General features: G+C 31.8%; 1 protein-coding gene and 1 long non-coding RNA gene across 2 annotated transcripts; both read left to right on the plus strand.

Moving 5' to 3' along the window:
- Positions 1-8,930: 8,930 nt before the first annotated feature.
- Positions 8,931-11,621, plus strand: LOC133204622 (keratin, type I cytoskeletal 9-like). The gene is made up of 6 exons (XM_061340375.1): positions 8,931-9,073; positions 10,136-10,189; positions 10,406-10,525; positions 10,790-10,834; positions 11,106-11,156; positions 11,554-11,621. The coding sequence occupies exons 1-6, from the start codon at positions 8,965-8,967 to the stop codon at positions 11,619-11,621; spliced, it is 447 nt and encodes a 148-aa protein (XP_061196359.1). The 5' UTR covers positions 8,931-8,964.
- Positions 11,622-11,709: 88 nt separating this feature from the next.
- LOC133206284 (uncharacterized) lies at positions 11,710-15,032 on the plus strand. The gene is made up of 3 exons (XR_009723734.1): positions 11,710-11,819; positions 13,803-13,829; positions 15,018-15,032. It is a non-coding gene; the product is annotated as an uncharacterized LOC133206284 (long non-coding RNA).
- Positions 15,033-15,850: the final 818 nt, after the last annotated feature.

Here is a 15,850-nt window from a genome sequence, read left to right on the forward strand (position 1 = left end):
ACTAAAAGCTGAATTGGGAAAAAGATTTTGATTTCACTATATAAAAAATTCAAATGATTCATTCACTCATTTTTGTTAAAAACAGAACATTTCTGGATATACATGTAGCCAGAAAATGTCTCCTAATTTTAAATAAAAACATAAAAAATATCCTCCCTTTCGTGCACGATTAGAACTCACGAAGAACAAGTATCATCAAGCTAATTTACTGATTGACTAGATGAGGAATCATAGAAATAGAGAAACTATCTCTGAATGACAATTTTTGGAGATTTATACATGTAGAGTATGGACTGGTAAATGACACCTTTAACATTGACAACCATATATAGAACTTTATCTCTAACAGTTGCATTCAAAAGTATATTTAAGGCCACGAGACATTCTGAATAGTCTTTGGTTTCGAATGAGTAACATACATTGTATAGGACAATCATTTCTGTACCTAAAAGCCTATTAGTGCAAGGTCAAAAGCTCTGGATAAAAATATCATAATTTTTAATCGTTATTATTGCACAAGTCCTTAGTGTTTACCAAAGGAATCTTCTACCAAATATAAAAACACATGTTTTTTAAAATTTTTATTAGGTCACCTGAGTCACTCAGGTGACCTATTGCTATCTGTTTTTGTCCGTCGTCGTCCGTCGTGTGTTAACATTTGAAAATTTTCAGCTTCATCTATAAAACCACAGAACCAATTTCAATCAATTTTGGCATATAGCATCTTTGGGAGAAGGGGAACAGAAATTGTGAATTTCATGGTCCCTGCCTCCCCCCCCCCCCCCGGGACCTGAGGGGTGGGGCTAAAACTACCAAAATTAATGCAATCTTTAAAAATCTTCTTCTTTAGTCTTGGTCATCAAGCAGTCAAACTGTTGGCATGATTGTAATAAGCATTGAATTCTCTACCAAAATTGTGAATTTCATGGCCCCAGTGTCAGGGGTTCTGGTGCTAGGTTAGGGCTATATTGATCATATAGTGAAAGTGCATTATTTCTTTGAAAATCTTATTCTCTGCTCTTGTGTATTAAACAAACAAATTACATGTAAGTACGTAGTAATGATAAGCAAGGATGCCTCTTCCTAAATTTTGAATTTGACGGCCCTTGCATCAGGGGTTCTGGTGTTATGTCGGGGCTCTATTGATTATGTAGTGAAAATGCATTAATTCTTTGAAAATCATCTTCTCTGCTTCTGGGTATTATTTAAACAATTTAAGTGCATTGTTATGGTAAGCAAGGATGCCTCTTGCAAAACTGTGAAATTAATGGCCCCAGGGTCGGGGGTTATGGTGAAAGGCGGGGGGGGGAGGAGGGGGGCTAAAATTGATTATATAGTGAAAAAGCATAATTTCTTTGAAAATATTCTTTTCTGTTCCTAGTTATAAATATAAAGCAAAGAAACTAAGTTTATAACTAGAAAGAGCAAGACTGCTTCTTCCAGAATTGTGAGTTTCATGGCCCCTGGGTCAGATGTTCTGGTGTAAGGGTAGGGCTCTGTTGATAATATAGTGAAAAACCATTAATTTTATTAAATAATCCTGTCGGCTCCATAGTATTGAGCAGATAAACACAGTGCATAGTTATGATGAGCAAGGGTGCTTCTTACAAAATTTTTAAAACTTGTGGACCCAGGGTCAGGGGATCTAGTGTTTCTAGGGGCGGGGGGGGGGGTCTATTGATAATATAATGAAAATGTGTTAATTCTGTGAAAATCTTCAGCTAAGTGCGTAGTTATGATGATGAGGGTACCTCTTTCAAATTTGTGAATTTCATGACCCTGGGTCATGGGTTCAGGCCCCGGGATCAAGAAACATCCTATAAGCTTAAGTCAAAATCTGTATATTGTACTTAAATGTTGTACAAGTCAAGCAGTCCAAAATTAAAATATTATTCAATATTGCTTCATAAAAATGTTGTTATCTGCAAATTTAGAGATAAATTCCACAATTGATAAACATTTTACAAGTGATTGAGTATTTGACTTAAGTCTAAGTCTGTTTCATGATCCAGGGACCTGGTGTTAGGGTAGGGCTGTGTTGAATCTGTAGTGAAAATGCATTATTTCTTTGAAAATCTTCTTTGCTTCTGGGCATATCAGAGGCAGAGTAAAAGTAAGGATATTTTTACCAAATTTTAGAACATCTGGACCATTTGGTCAACTGTTCTGGTCAAGGCCAGACTCTTTTAATTTGTCAGTATTCTACTGAGAGAAGTTTTTCCCCTTTGGCATTCACCTTTGATAATAAATCACTGTAAATAATGTGCATTTTGTATTTGAAAGGTTAATACAATAAGAAAATTATGCAAGATTTTTTATTGTATAATACAAAAAGTACTTTCATAGTTTTAATGGTCAGGTAGACCTGTAAATAATAGAAAAATAAAAATGAGACAAAAATAACTTATCTTATTAAATGTTCTTCAAAGACCAAAAGTGGCCAATGTGAGAGGTGATGATATGGTGGTAAAAATAGTATTGATGAACTAATGTTTTGATAATAATGATAAATGGGGGACAGATCAGAACTTACTTCACGAGTTGTTAATGAATACTAGACTAATAACTTCGTTGCTATTTCTCTTGCTTTAGAGCAACAAAGCTTCCTCTATCAGTTTATTTTATACTCTATGAATCTTCTAAATTGTTTTATTATACTCAGGTGACCGTTAAGCCCTTGGGCCTCTTGTTTTAAGTCTCTTGAATTATTAATATTTTATTATTTTACATATTCCGATAACTTAAATGACTTGCTCCACATAAGTTTTATATCTATATCTAAATAACCTTGTAGGGACAATTCAAAATATTGATAGAAATAATTTCAAATTCAAGAAATGTTGATTTTGATAAATGCATAAGAAAGGAGTTCTAGAAATCGGCTAAAATATCTAATATGAAATAAATTATGTTTACTTATCTACTCTAGCAACATTATCAATGCCGCTAATACATGAAGAACACCAACCTATGAGAGAGAAAAGATGCCGAATACTAAAAAAAGTAAATATTTTGTTGTATAAAAAAATTATTGAGATTATTATCGTTTTTAACGTCATTTAAAATTAACAAAGTATATATATGAATTTAATCGATTACAGAAAAAATGCATATTCAAAACGGCAAATGGAATTAGAAATAATTTGACCGATTACATCAACTTTAATTAATATATGACAAACATGTATGAATCTCAAACCAGAAAATCAAACCTTTCCTCCTTTTTCTCCTTTATAAGGGTGTTCGAAAATTTGGTGACTTCTGTCATAACTTTTTTACTTTAATTTAATTTTGATCATTTATTCAATTTTTAGAAGAACTACATGTATCATGGACTTTTCAACATTATACAGCATTCCATCAGCAAGAGTTGTTCAAAGCAATGCTGTGTCACCAGTATCTTTAACTTGCGTGTACCAAGACTGTGAAAGGCCTCGTGATATTCATGTTTGTCGACAAAATTTGCGTCATATACTCACGTTTAAATTTTGTCAAATATTGACAAAAACTCTATTCTCATTATCAGGTTATTAAGACAGTCTTATCTGACTCTTGTTTCCGACAGATTGGGCGGAGACCTTCGGGTCATTTCGTTTGTCCTGTTTTTATTTTATGCCATCAGTTTAGATTTTTAAAAATTAGCAATTGCACTTCTGATAAGAGAAATATACATAGAAGTAGGATGGAAGAAACAATCCATCAACTGCCTAGAATACCAAAAAGAAAAGGTATTTGTAACACGATAAGCAAAGAAACGCAGACTTTTAACGTTTTCTATTTGTTTTGGGTTCATAAATGGAACTTACAAAAGTACAACAGATAAAAAAAAAACACCTGCTAAAGTGCAACAAATATACCATTTGTTCAAAAAAGAACAAATATTACGAACATTACAGTGCAGGAGACAAGATTTATTTATTTACATGTACGAACTTGAAAGCAACTGATAAATTCTTAATATGGATTAACCTGACTCATCTGCCAAATCAACGTCCCTTTTCCGTAAATAGCCCTCCTCACAGCACACTTCTGTAAAATCCACGAAAAGTATTATTTTGTGATTCGTGTTCTAAACTAGATTTAATCGGGAATAGCGACTTCGAGTGTTAATCAACTGTCTTCAATTAGTCAGAAGCAGTTTGTCATACATGTACATGTATGTTTAATGTTGATGCAAACATTTGAATCCTATCTAGATTGTAATATTTATATTAATTTTATATTCACCCAGCATATCCAAAATCTAAAGTTTAACATGTACATATATTTGTATATAATGGAAATATGAATTATCACAAAATTCTTGAAAAAAGGTTAATAAGGTTTGAAATTTTGTAAATGTTGCAAAGAACACATCCATTATAATTCATTGCGAAAATGTGACAACTTTAAAAGTTTATCTTAAGCGTACAAATTTGTTTTAAAAATTATTTTTCTGCCTATAATGTTCTTTTTGTAATTTTTTTTTTTGTGTTTGATTTTATATCAGGGATTACCTCAATACCTCAATACATATATTAAAGTGTATGTTCGCCTACAAATTTTATCTCCATTTCAATTAAAAACCTCCCCTGCCATAATGAGTCAAAGTGACAAAATCTACCAATTAAGTCATAAACTTCATATAGTTAGAATAATTTGACTAGATGGATTGCATTTGTGCAACGTGGCCTAGATTTGAGGAAATCAAGGAAGAATATTGAATATTGATTTAAGATAAGCTCCCAAAATACACATGAATATTTTGTTTTTAAATCTTGGACACACAATCAAATACACAAGTAGAATATTTATTATCAATTAAAAAAAACCATTGGAGGAAACAAAAACATATTAATTTTTCTTTTGAATTTATGTACGAGGGTTGTCCGGTAAAATCGTGGACAAGTAGTCTATACATGTAGTGAAAAATGCTCAACACTGCTTTCTAAACATTTCCCTACTCATTAGTGCATTTTTCATCAATATACATAACAAATTTCAAAGCGATATATATGATCAAATAAACAAAATATGGGATTTTTTGCTATGTGTGGTATCGGCTTACGGCGCACGGATAATAACGTCAGAATCAACATTTCATCTTTGCTTAAAAAGTTGGAGAAGCCCCACTTTAAGTCCTGCAATTTTACTGACGCACTCGAGTTCCCCTTTCTTGTTTCATAAACAGTCGAGGGACCAATCACACACACAAATGGGACCTTATGAAAACTTGTAAAAATAAGATATGGAAGGGACTGAACTAAATAGCCAGTCTTTTTTCGACGGTCTACAGCGATAGCGTCTTTTGTCATTGCCAATAGCTGATGAATGTTTTGATCATGATCTACAGGGGGACTCGATCAAAAAAAAAAGCCCATTCCACTTGTATTCTAATGTATTAGGGATTTCTTTAAATATTCTTTTTTTCATTTAAAGTCTCTTTAGGCGTCATTACTCTATCAACATATAATCGAACTGCTCACGGCTGCGGCATAACGTCATAAAATGCCGCCATTTTTCATGTGTTGCGTTTACCACTTTTTCATTTCAAAGTCTCCGAAAACTGCGAAAAGTGAAGAAAATTTCTTGAAATTTTGCGAATGTCGACGTAATAGATAGGGAATTAAAAATAATTTAATTTTTATCCCAACCTTATTTATTTACTATTTTTATTTCGAAATAATTCTCGAATATTCCCTAATAAAACCCTTTTTGGTCGTGCGCCGTAGGGCCATACCCTGTGCACATTCAAGTATAATAAAATCCTTGTTTTTAAATATAACTTATCAAAAATGAATAAGTAAATCACCAAGAAATTTTGATTCCATTATTTATCTAGAAACGTAAGCTCAATTAAATTTTTAACAGACAAAGATTTGAATGTCCTTTTATAGGGTATCACGTCACATTTCTCCGTAAATCCTATGATCGCACAGTAAAAATCATCGTATATTTTCAAAATTTTAGTAAATGGACCTGTTTTTCAAACTAATAAATAAAAAATAAGAATTTAATCAGACACACGTCATTCTTAACGTACACAATAAATATTCCGTAAATCAATGTGTCCGCTAACTTTTCTAACAACCCTCGTAGGTTTGAATATGATATTTTTTTTTTGTCGTCCGCTTGGTATACTGGTTAAAGTCCGCGAAGTAAGGAGTTGATCGTAAAGTCGCAGGTTCGAATCCACTTCGAACGGGACGGATCGGGACGTGGAGACGGTCCTTCGGATGAGACCGTTTAAACCGAGATCCCGTGTCGCAGTAGGTGTTGGGAAGAAAAGATCCCTCACTGCTCAATAGCCCGAAGTGCCGAGTATAGGTATAAATTTGCAGTCCTCCATCGGCAAGTGGTGGCGTCCATTATGAGTGAAAAATTATCGAGAGGGACGTTAAACATCAAACAAACAAAATTTTAGTAAATGGACCTGTTTTTTTACATTCTAATAAACAAAAAGATAAGAATTTAACCAGACATACGTCACTCTTCAACGTACACAAAAACATTTTCGTAAATCAATGTGTCCGCCAACTTTTCTAACAACTCTCGTAGGTTTGAATATAATATTTTTTTTGTCGCCTGCTTGGTGTACTGATTAAAGTCCGCAAAGTAAGGAATTGATCGTAATGTCGCGGGGTCGAATCCACTGCATGCCGCAAATGGAGACCGGTTTTTCGGATGAAATCGTATAAACCTACATGTAGGTTCCGTATCGAGCAGAGGCTGCCACGAAAAAAAATCCCTCACTACTGCAAAGTACAGGTCTAAATTTTCAGCTTTCCACCGGCAACTGCTGGAGTTCCAATATGAGTGAAAGATTCTCAAAGACAGCAAAACAAAACAAACAAATTTAATAAATTTTCATCTCGGAGACTGGGACATATACATGTACTTGTAATAGTCACGATGAATAAAAATGGACTTAATCTTATCGGAGAAAACGTCGTGGGTCCAGCCTACGAAGGCAAACACTCGGATAAGACGAATGGATTTGTTTTAAATTTTGCTTTTAAATAATTAATTTAACCTGATACCATTCTGTAAGAATCAGCACAAATGCATTGCGTCACAATTCCGGCTATCTAGGAAGCCCTCTGCACCAGTATATAAAGGACGGTGCAACACTGGTCAGATAACACAAACGTAGACATCCTCGCCTGGAATCAAAGCGGAAAAGTTTGTGTTCTCAAAAATGAATAGGATTTTTCTAATTGCCATTTCATGTGTTGCAATAGTCGCTTCAGAGAAACTCCAAGGAGTTCGAAGGACTGTGCACATCACTAAAAGGCAGGCTGGTAGGAAGTTGTTTTATTTTTTCCATAACTATGTAGTTTTTTATCTTGTTTTCATGCTAATTCATTTTGAACCTTGTATCTTTTTTCATTGGGATGATACATATGTTTGTTTTTATTACAATTAGTCACTGATTTGGAAAAAAAATCTAAAGCAATGTTTTAGAATCTTAGGAAAATTGATCAGAAAATCATGCCTTTATGTATTTATGTATGGCTTTATGTATTAGAAACAAACATACTGTAAAGCTGATCTTTGGGGGATGTTAACATCATTTTACTGATATGTTTAAATTTTGGAACAAATCTACATATGAAATTTGAGATATCATGTATAAAATCCTTCATAAATGCTAAGTTTCTCAATTTCACACAGTTAAATAGTTTCAACTTAAAAGACAAAGTACATATACACTGTATTTGACTGTCTAACTCTCTTAACTAAAGAATATATACATGTAAGTATGTATATGTATATGTATATATATATATATATATATATAAAGTTGGCTTATATGTCTTGATTATTTGTTTTTTGTGTGGGTGTTATGATTTCATTTTTTTCATAAAATTATGAAAGAGTATGCTGGGAATCGATCAATCAGGAAGCAGTCGAACAATCATTGTACCTTCATTTCATGGATCTGATGAATTGTTAAGAGTTCAAACAATCCTTTATTCCAAACAGCTTGAAAATTTTAGAAAATTAATTTTTATTTATTAAGGATGATATTTTTATACAAATAATATTATGACAATGAATGATTAAAGTTTCAGTCTTCCTACATGTAAATGGTATTATGAACTCATTCAAAGAAAGATAAGCAATAAAATGTTTCAAGTGCGTTTGACTTTAATTCAGCTTTTGTTTTGACCTGCTTGCTTTGTGCATGAAAACTCCATGACACCAGTACATGTAGAATAGATAACCCGTCACGAACGACAAAAACAAAACTCACCTTGGAACAAACCATTCCTAGTCAATCCCAGACTTCCAAATATAGCATTAAGAGATAACACTCTTATGTAATGCAGGAGTTTCAACTTACTCTATGTTTATCCGGAAAAGGTCAAACCATGCGAGTACAAATAACAGAAGAAGATAGGAAGTTATTTCCTGAAAGGAAATTTTTAACAATATTTAGACTTACCAATTAAATGAAGAAGTAAAGATAAAATGAAAACAGATTAAAGCTACTCAAAAATAAAATTCCTCAGAATGTATTTTCCTCAGAGTCTGAAAAACAAAGATAGTCTTCCACCGAAGAAAAACTATGTAGCTTACTTGTGTGACTTTAGGTGGAGGATGTCTATACGAGGGAACGGTCCATCGACAGGGGGAGACGTGGCAGGTGCCCTGTAAATATAACTGTGTATGTAAAGACGGAACAAGTGGACAATATAGCTGTACAGAGGTGTAGGTTGTTTTTGTTTTTTTTTGTTTTTTTTAAATGATATACATATATTTCATTTGGTTTTGTAATTTGACATTTAATATAGTTATATCTGTATGTTGTATTTAAAACCGACATTTTTTTTCCTTTGTATAAATGATATGAAAGAATTATTTCTGTAGAATAATGAAATCTATAACGAGTAAATTCTGTTTTGAATTAATTTCATTATGCTTTTGCTTCTGGGTTATCTCAGCTGTCCCCATTATGACACTCTCCCTGACGGATGCTATATGGCACAAGACCCAGCAAACAGTTGCTGTCAAAAACCACAGTGTAATTTCCAGCCCTCTGGTGGTAGCGGAGGCGGAAGTGGTGGGATGGTAATCACGGGAAGTTCCGGTATGAATCTTAAGCTTCAGTTTTGAAAATTTATCAAAATGCAAATGTATTATTTATTTTCAAAAATACCTTTGCAAAATGAGTTTCAGATTTTAAAATATAACACCTTTAGATTAGGCCTTCAGATCGCTCTGATCCGACTGATATACTTGGGGTTCAAAAGTAAAGGTGTGGAATTTCTCAGTTGGATACCTAATTTCGCCGATGAAATACTAATAAACCGAACGATTTCAAATTCTACTCTCTTTTGGAGTCTGTTTACAGATAAACAATCTACATTACTACCAAAGTTCATCCCGAAATTTCGTTTATTTCCCAAGATAATATACATTTATGGAAATGTGAAAGGCAGTAAAGATACTTCTTAAATGCCACTCATCTTGTGCTATTTCAAAAAAAAAAAATCGAAATTTCTTGACGTCGACCTTCTAATGTGATCGAAAGGGTTGTATTAATTTGATCAAGACACATATTTATCTGACCCATATAATGTCTCGGTACATTCATTGATGTTACAGCGTAGATAGTAACTACTGCAATAGTAACAAAGAAATCTTGCTTTACTCACGTACTAACTTACTTATGCCTGCTACCCCTTCTGGGGCGTATGCAGCTGACAAGATTCATCCAGGCCCCTCTATCCTGAGCAGTGCTTTCTACCTCTTTCCAGTTCTTGCCCATTCTTTTGACGTCTGCCTCCAAATCTCTCTCTCTATATAAGCTAAATTAAAACCTTGACATGTAAACAACATCGGTCTGAAGGTGTCAAATTGAATGCTTTAATTTTTCAGATTTTTGCCGAAGAATTTAAAAAAAAAAACTGCTTTGCCCAAACTCCAAAAGTCAACTTCTTTTACGCATACTCTTTCTGTATTTAGCTTTTTAGTAAAATATATCCAATCCAATTGAACAAGTTGAATTGTCGAAACTTTAATCGTTCATATAATTTGGAAAACTTATATTCAAATTTGAAAAAAGTTAATCACCATTTTAATTGACATTATTTTCAAGGATTACCAACTCCTTTTAAAAATTCATGTTTGTTTTTCTTTCGATGGATAGGACCATCCGTACAAATGGGCGGTGGTTCATCACACTCTGGATCCTTTATGACTGGTAAGATAGTATTCTAAAAATAAAGCAGCATTATATATTATGCTATAGTTTTAAAATTCCAAATATGGAATTTTTAAGAATAAAATTCAACGTTTTTTTTCCTCCTAACTTCCTTGTAAAAATCTTTATTGGGATCCTCTGTGCTAAGAGATATCCAAAAATAGAAAACTTGTGTATTTCAATATTTTAAATATTTTCTTCAATTTCTTTATTTAGGAGGAACTTGTCATGACACAATCAATAACTGTGCTAACTATGGAAAGGCCGTTTGTTCTGATGCCAGTTACACACAATGGGTTAAACAGAACTGTGCCAGCTACTGTAATATGTGTGGTGGTATGTTTCAACAGTTTCTTTTTTAGATTAAAAGGGACAAAAGCAATACCTGTTCATGTGAATGTACAGTAATAAAAAGGGCCAATGAACATGTAAATATACATTTCTAAAAAGGACTAAGACATCTGGGGTTTTTTTTATTCAAGCACTTATTTAATGTGTTTTCTTTTTTGAAATGATTTTATGTACATTAAAATTTTTTGATTATAAGAATAATTTCGAACAAGATTTCGCGTCAGTTCTCAACACTTTCTGTTTATAAAGGTACAAGTTCTGGTGGTGGAGATGGGGGCTTCAGCTTGCACTTTGGTAAGGATTTATGTTGAATTCAGATTCATAAAATTAAAAGAGATAAAATCTGCAATTTTTCTTTTGTTTTGTTTCTGTTTTAAGCGATATATTTTTACTAGTTTGTTATATGATAAGTAACCATTGTTATATAAGTAACCATGAGAACTTTAGTTTGGTTATCTTGACTTGTCAAGTTTACCCAGATGAACCAATACGAAGGAAAATTTTCTCTGAATTTTGACAACTGTTTACCAGTGAATTAAATCTAATAATTAATTAATTTTTACAGGTACAGGAGGAACAGGTGGAACAGGTGGTACAGGTGGCACAGGTGGTACAGGTAAGAAAATGTATTTTATTTCAAATTATCACTTCATGAAGGAGTCATCTGAAAAATCCTTATTTCCATAACGGAGATATTTAATGAGAGGAAAAATGTACGAAGTTTTAAGAATAAGATACAAAGGTTATCAGTATCATTTTAAATATTTGTACTACGCATGTGTGAAGTGAGTTGACAATAGTCTGAGATACCAGATGGAACAATTTTAAAACTATGATTAAAAAGATGAAAATATTTTTTGTCATGCTTGTTCCTTAAGCGCAATATTTTCAAATATATGTATATGCTGTTTTTCTAGCTGGATTGATTTTATTTCAGAAAAGGAAATTGGGCTTTTTTCAGTATAAATGTTAATTTTGTGCACACTATTTTCATTTTTTTCTTACTTTTTCAGTAGTTTCAGGTGGATCAGGATCAATGTCAGGTACATTTAGTTTCTTTTTAAACAAAAGTTACTTTTAGAAAGAAGAAATCCTTAGTTTTATGAATATTTACCTGTAAAACGTATGCTATATTAGTATAAACTGATGTATTTTAATTTTTTGGTAGGTTCATGTGCTGATGCTATCAATAACTGTGCAAATTACGGAACTGCAGTCTGTACCGATCCACAATACAGCGCCTGGGTCTCTAAGAACTGTGCTCACTTCTGCAACAAGTGTAAGTGTGTTCTAAAGCGTTAAATTACCTTGAATTTTCTTATACCTCTACAACAATTGTGTGTTCTAAATCGTCCAGTTCCTTTGAATTATGTTACACTTCTGCAACAAGTGTAAAAGTGTATTCTCAAAGCGTCAAATTACCTATGAATTATTTTACTTTTAATGCATTTTGTGTTCTTTTATTTTAATTGTGAAATTCATTGATACTCTATTTTCGTAAGATATGACACTGAAAATTATTTTTAAGAAACTTGAAAAATTAGATTCAGTGCCCGGCAATCCTGTAACAATTTGTCACACAAATAATATTAATCTAAGGGTTTTATTTGTATGCAAAATACTATATTTTGACGATTTTTTTTTCATGATTTTAATATTCCATTCATGGTTAGAGGGGAATTTCATATGGATTTTCTCATTCAACTGAGTGAAAATCTTGATTATTACATAATAATTGCGTGACATCACACTGTCACAAAACCAAAATATATTTTTTTCATTATCAATATAGTTAATAATAAACTAAGTGAATGATAAAACAATAATTTTTATAACAAATAGTTTAAATACTGAGTAAGGTTCATGAAATATTATTTGGTTCACTTTAATTTTATTTTTATTCTTTTAATAACTCAATATCAGGATGGGACTGATAAACATGAAAAAGATTTCAAAATTCCTTTTAAGCATCCGTTTCAAACTATGATTTTTAAGGATTTTTGCAGTTACAAAAAACTCCCCGCTATTTATTCCAATGGAATCTATTTGTTTTTAGTTACCCCTAACCATTCCTGATCCCAAGAAACATGTCCACAAAATTATATTCGTAATTTAAATGCACATGTACTAGTATATCGGTGCTAATTGTTATCTTATTTAATTGCTGCATCCTTTTCATATTTTCAGGTGGAATGACAGGTAGGAAAATCCAGTTTATCTTATTCAGAAATTGATTTTAAAAAGAATTATAAACATATGTAAGCGTCTTTAAAATTGCAAATTTAATTATTCAAATTCACAACTCTTTTCTCATGGAATTTTTAAACTTTTAACCACTGTGAAGAAAAAATCACAAGGTTTTGTCTCTGTTATTTGATGAAATATTGCGATGAAGAACTACCGGTATGACAAATAATTTAGAATTGTTAAAATTACAGGATAAATGCCTGAATGATAGGATTGGTTTTTGGATTATATCTCGTTAACCTTCCTGATAAAAAAATACTGTTGATAGTAAACTAAATTACTACAGTATTTTTACAAAGCAAATCATATCGTTATATTTCATTAATTTCAATTCTCAAAAGAGATATTTTTACATCATAAGGAAAGAATTTATTGTAGATTCAAATATTATTTAAAAAATTACCACTTTTATTATGGCATTTGAGGGATATTGATAGTCTCAATCTCAAAAAAGTTTCATAGTAAATAAAAGTTCCTTATTAGAGAAGTATGACATAAAAACAAAGTATCAAAGAAAAGTCTCAAACTGTTAATGTATGTACTATATAATAGTAAATAATAGTTGACTACATGTTTAGTAAACTATAGCTAACTAAACTAAAGTTGACAGTGTATTACAAGTGTTATTGTTATTTTGTTAGGTTTATTCTAAGACGAAAGGGTTTTATAAAAATAATTTTGAAGTTCCTATGATAGATTCATTCGACAAGATTTTTTTTGTGAACCAATCAGTCCCTAAAAATACAAGTACTACCTACTTATGTAAGTCAATAACATATTACCTTTACCAAAAATGTCTACAAAACATTTTACATCGTAGAATATGATATGTATTGAGTTTAGTTTTCATGAAATATTTAGAAAAAATATTTGAAAAAAAAAGTTTTATTGTAAGTGTAACAGAAACTTTTAAAATTGTCCTCCCTTGTCAGAAGACCAGAGAAATGTGCACACGTTACTATTTTTAATTAAAACGGAAATTTGAACGGTACATATTTTTATGCTTGATTTTCAGGTGGAACAATGACTGGTACAGGAACAGGTAAGTTTTTTCAAACTCTTCTTTACTCGAAGTTCTACTGTATATGAAATTAGAGAAAAATTTTTGTGGTACTCTTAGAGCACGTGTATCACAAACTTTAACCCCCCTTGTCAAGTTGTCTGAGTGATGGATACATTTCGATTATTAATTAAAAACGGAAATTTGAACGGTACATATTTTTATGCTTGATTTTCAGGTGGAACAATGACAGGCACAGGTAATTTTTTTTCAAACTTTTATTCACTCGAAGTTTTAAGGTAAAAAATCTTTTTCTTTTTCAAAGATCAAAAATTTCTCTATTGTGATCTCATGTGTTGTAAGCGTGTTTTAAATTATTTTTTGAATTACACTATGCATCATGTTTACAACTCTGGTTTCTTTATTAGTTTTTAGGCACCTTCTTGCACACAAAAAATAAAATTGGTATGGTGTCTTTTAATTGATGAAATATGGCAAAGAATATTAGATCAAGTTATTGAAAATACAGGGTAAAAGCCTGAAATTTAAGTTTGTATTGGATATTCCGATAATATCCCCTAAATCTTTCAGGCAGTATTTCAAGCCAGAGGGATATAATGAAAATAAGCTTGAAATTCTGATAAATATTTTTATTAATGTTAACATCTTTATCCAGTGGATATAGCTCATAGGATATCGTTTTCATATCCACGGTTGTGACTTCCCAATGGTTTTTGCGTGAATTTGTTCTAGTAAAATATTTTTGATTTACATGTGCATGTACCTACTGTTTATATATATAAAACAGTGTAAAACATGAAATAGCTATGTATTAAACATGTGATAAAAAGAATTTCCCATGGTTTGTGGTTAGATGTGATTTTTATCCAAATCATTCTGCGTTTTATCCCCCCGCCTTAAAACCACGCAACTCGTTAGATAAAAAATCATGTAAAACCACAAGCTATAGGAGATCTTATACATAGTCTACTACTTGTGTCTCCTCTTAACCAACCAGACCCTAAAAATAGATAGTCTAGATCAATGACATACATTTACAAAAAAATTATTACATAGGATACATTTTATCCTTAGGATCTGCATAAAGTTTACTGTTTAAGAAATATTTTTTAAAATATATTTTTTGAAAAGTCTTTGTATAAGTGTTTCAAAAACAGAGAAAATTTCCTCCCTTTTCCGAATGAGTAATGTAAGTAATGTACACTGGAGCGATGACTGGAACAGATGCTTTTTAAAAAGCACTTTTTTCTCCAAGTTTTATGGTAAAATATTTTTTTCCTTCTCAGTCTTGTAAATATGATAAAGTTTGACTTTTATTTTTAAATCGTAATAGAATACAACAGTTTAAAAAAAGCTCAAAATTCATTTTTTTAGATAAATTATTAATGAGACAGTAAAAATACACTTTAGTCTCAGGGTCATTTACCTTGGTTTTTATCAGTTATCGTAAAATCACAAATTTTCGTTGGGATTAATTTTCTTTGTTTCATGGTATGGAGAGACCTACTGATTTATGTCCCCCAAAGTGTTCAAATTTAGTATTATAGGATGATTTTTCTGGTTGGAAACGTTCAGTTTACACGTTATAACATACCAAGTGGTACATTGTTCATACTTGTACACTGAGCAAAAAAAGAAGAATATAACTTTTTAAATAAATAAAAGACTGACTTATATCATTGAAAGAAAATACCAATTCATTCCACCTATTGCTTTTGGTGTTGCTGAGAATTTCATTTTACAAAAGCTTGTTTTTCTGTGGACTTTATGTTTGCCTTGCTTGCCTTAAATTTGCAACAGGTTCATGCGTTGACAAATTGAACTGTGCTTCAATGGGATCAGCTATTTGCACCAATTCTGCCTATGCTGCTTTTGCACGTGAACAATGTCCCAATTACTGTCATCTTTGCTCATCAGGTAGGGACATTGACTATATTTTAATAAGAATGATCGATTAAATTCAAGCATGCAATCAACTACATCGAATTCATTGGAGCATTTGATTGCTATTTGCAATATGTATGTGTCTGATTTCTGAGAGC

The sequence above is a fragment of the Saccostrea echinata genome, unplaced genomic scaffold, assembly GCF_033153115.1.
Source record: "Saccostrea echinata isolate AGI-Se365-2 ecotype Australia unplaced genomic scaffold, CSIRO_AGI_Sech_v1 ptg000054l, whole genome shotgun sequence".
Lineage (NCBI taxonomy): Eukaryota > Metazoa > Mollusca > Bivalvia > Ostreida > Ostreidae > Saccostrea > Saccostrea echinata.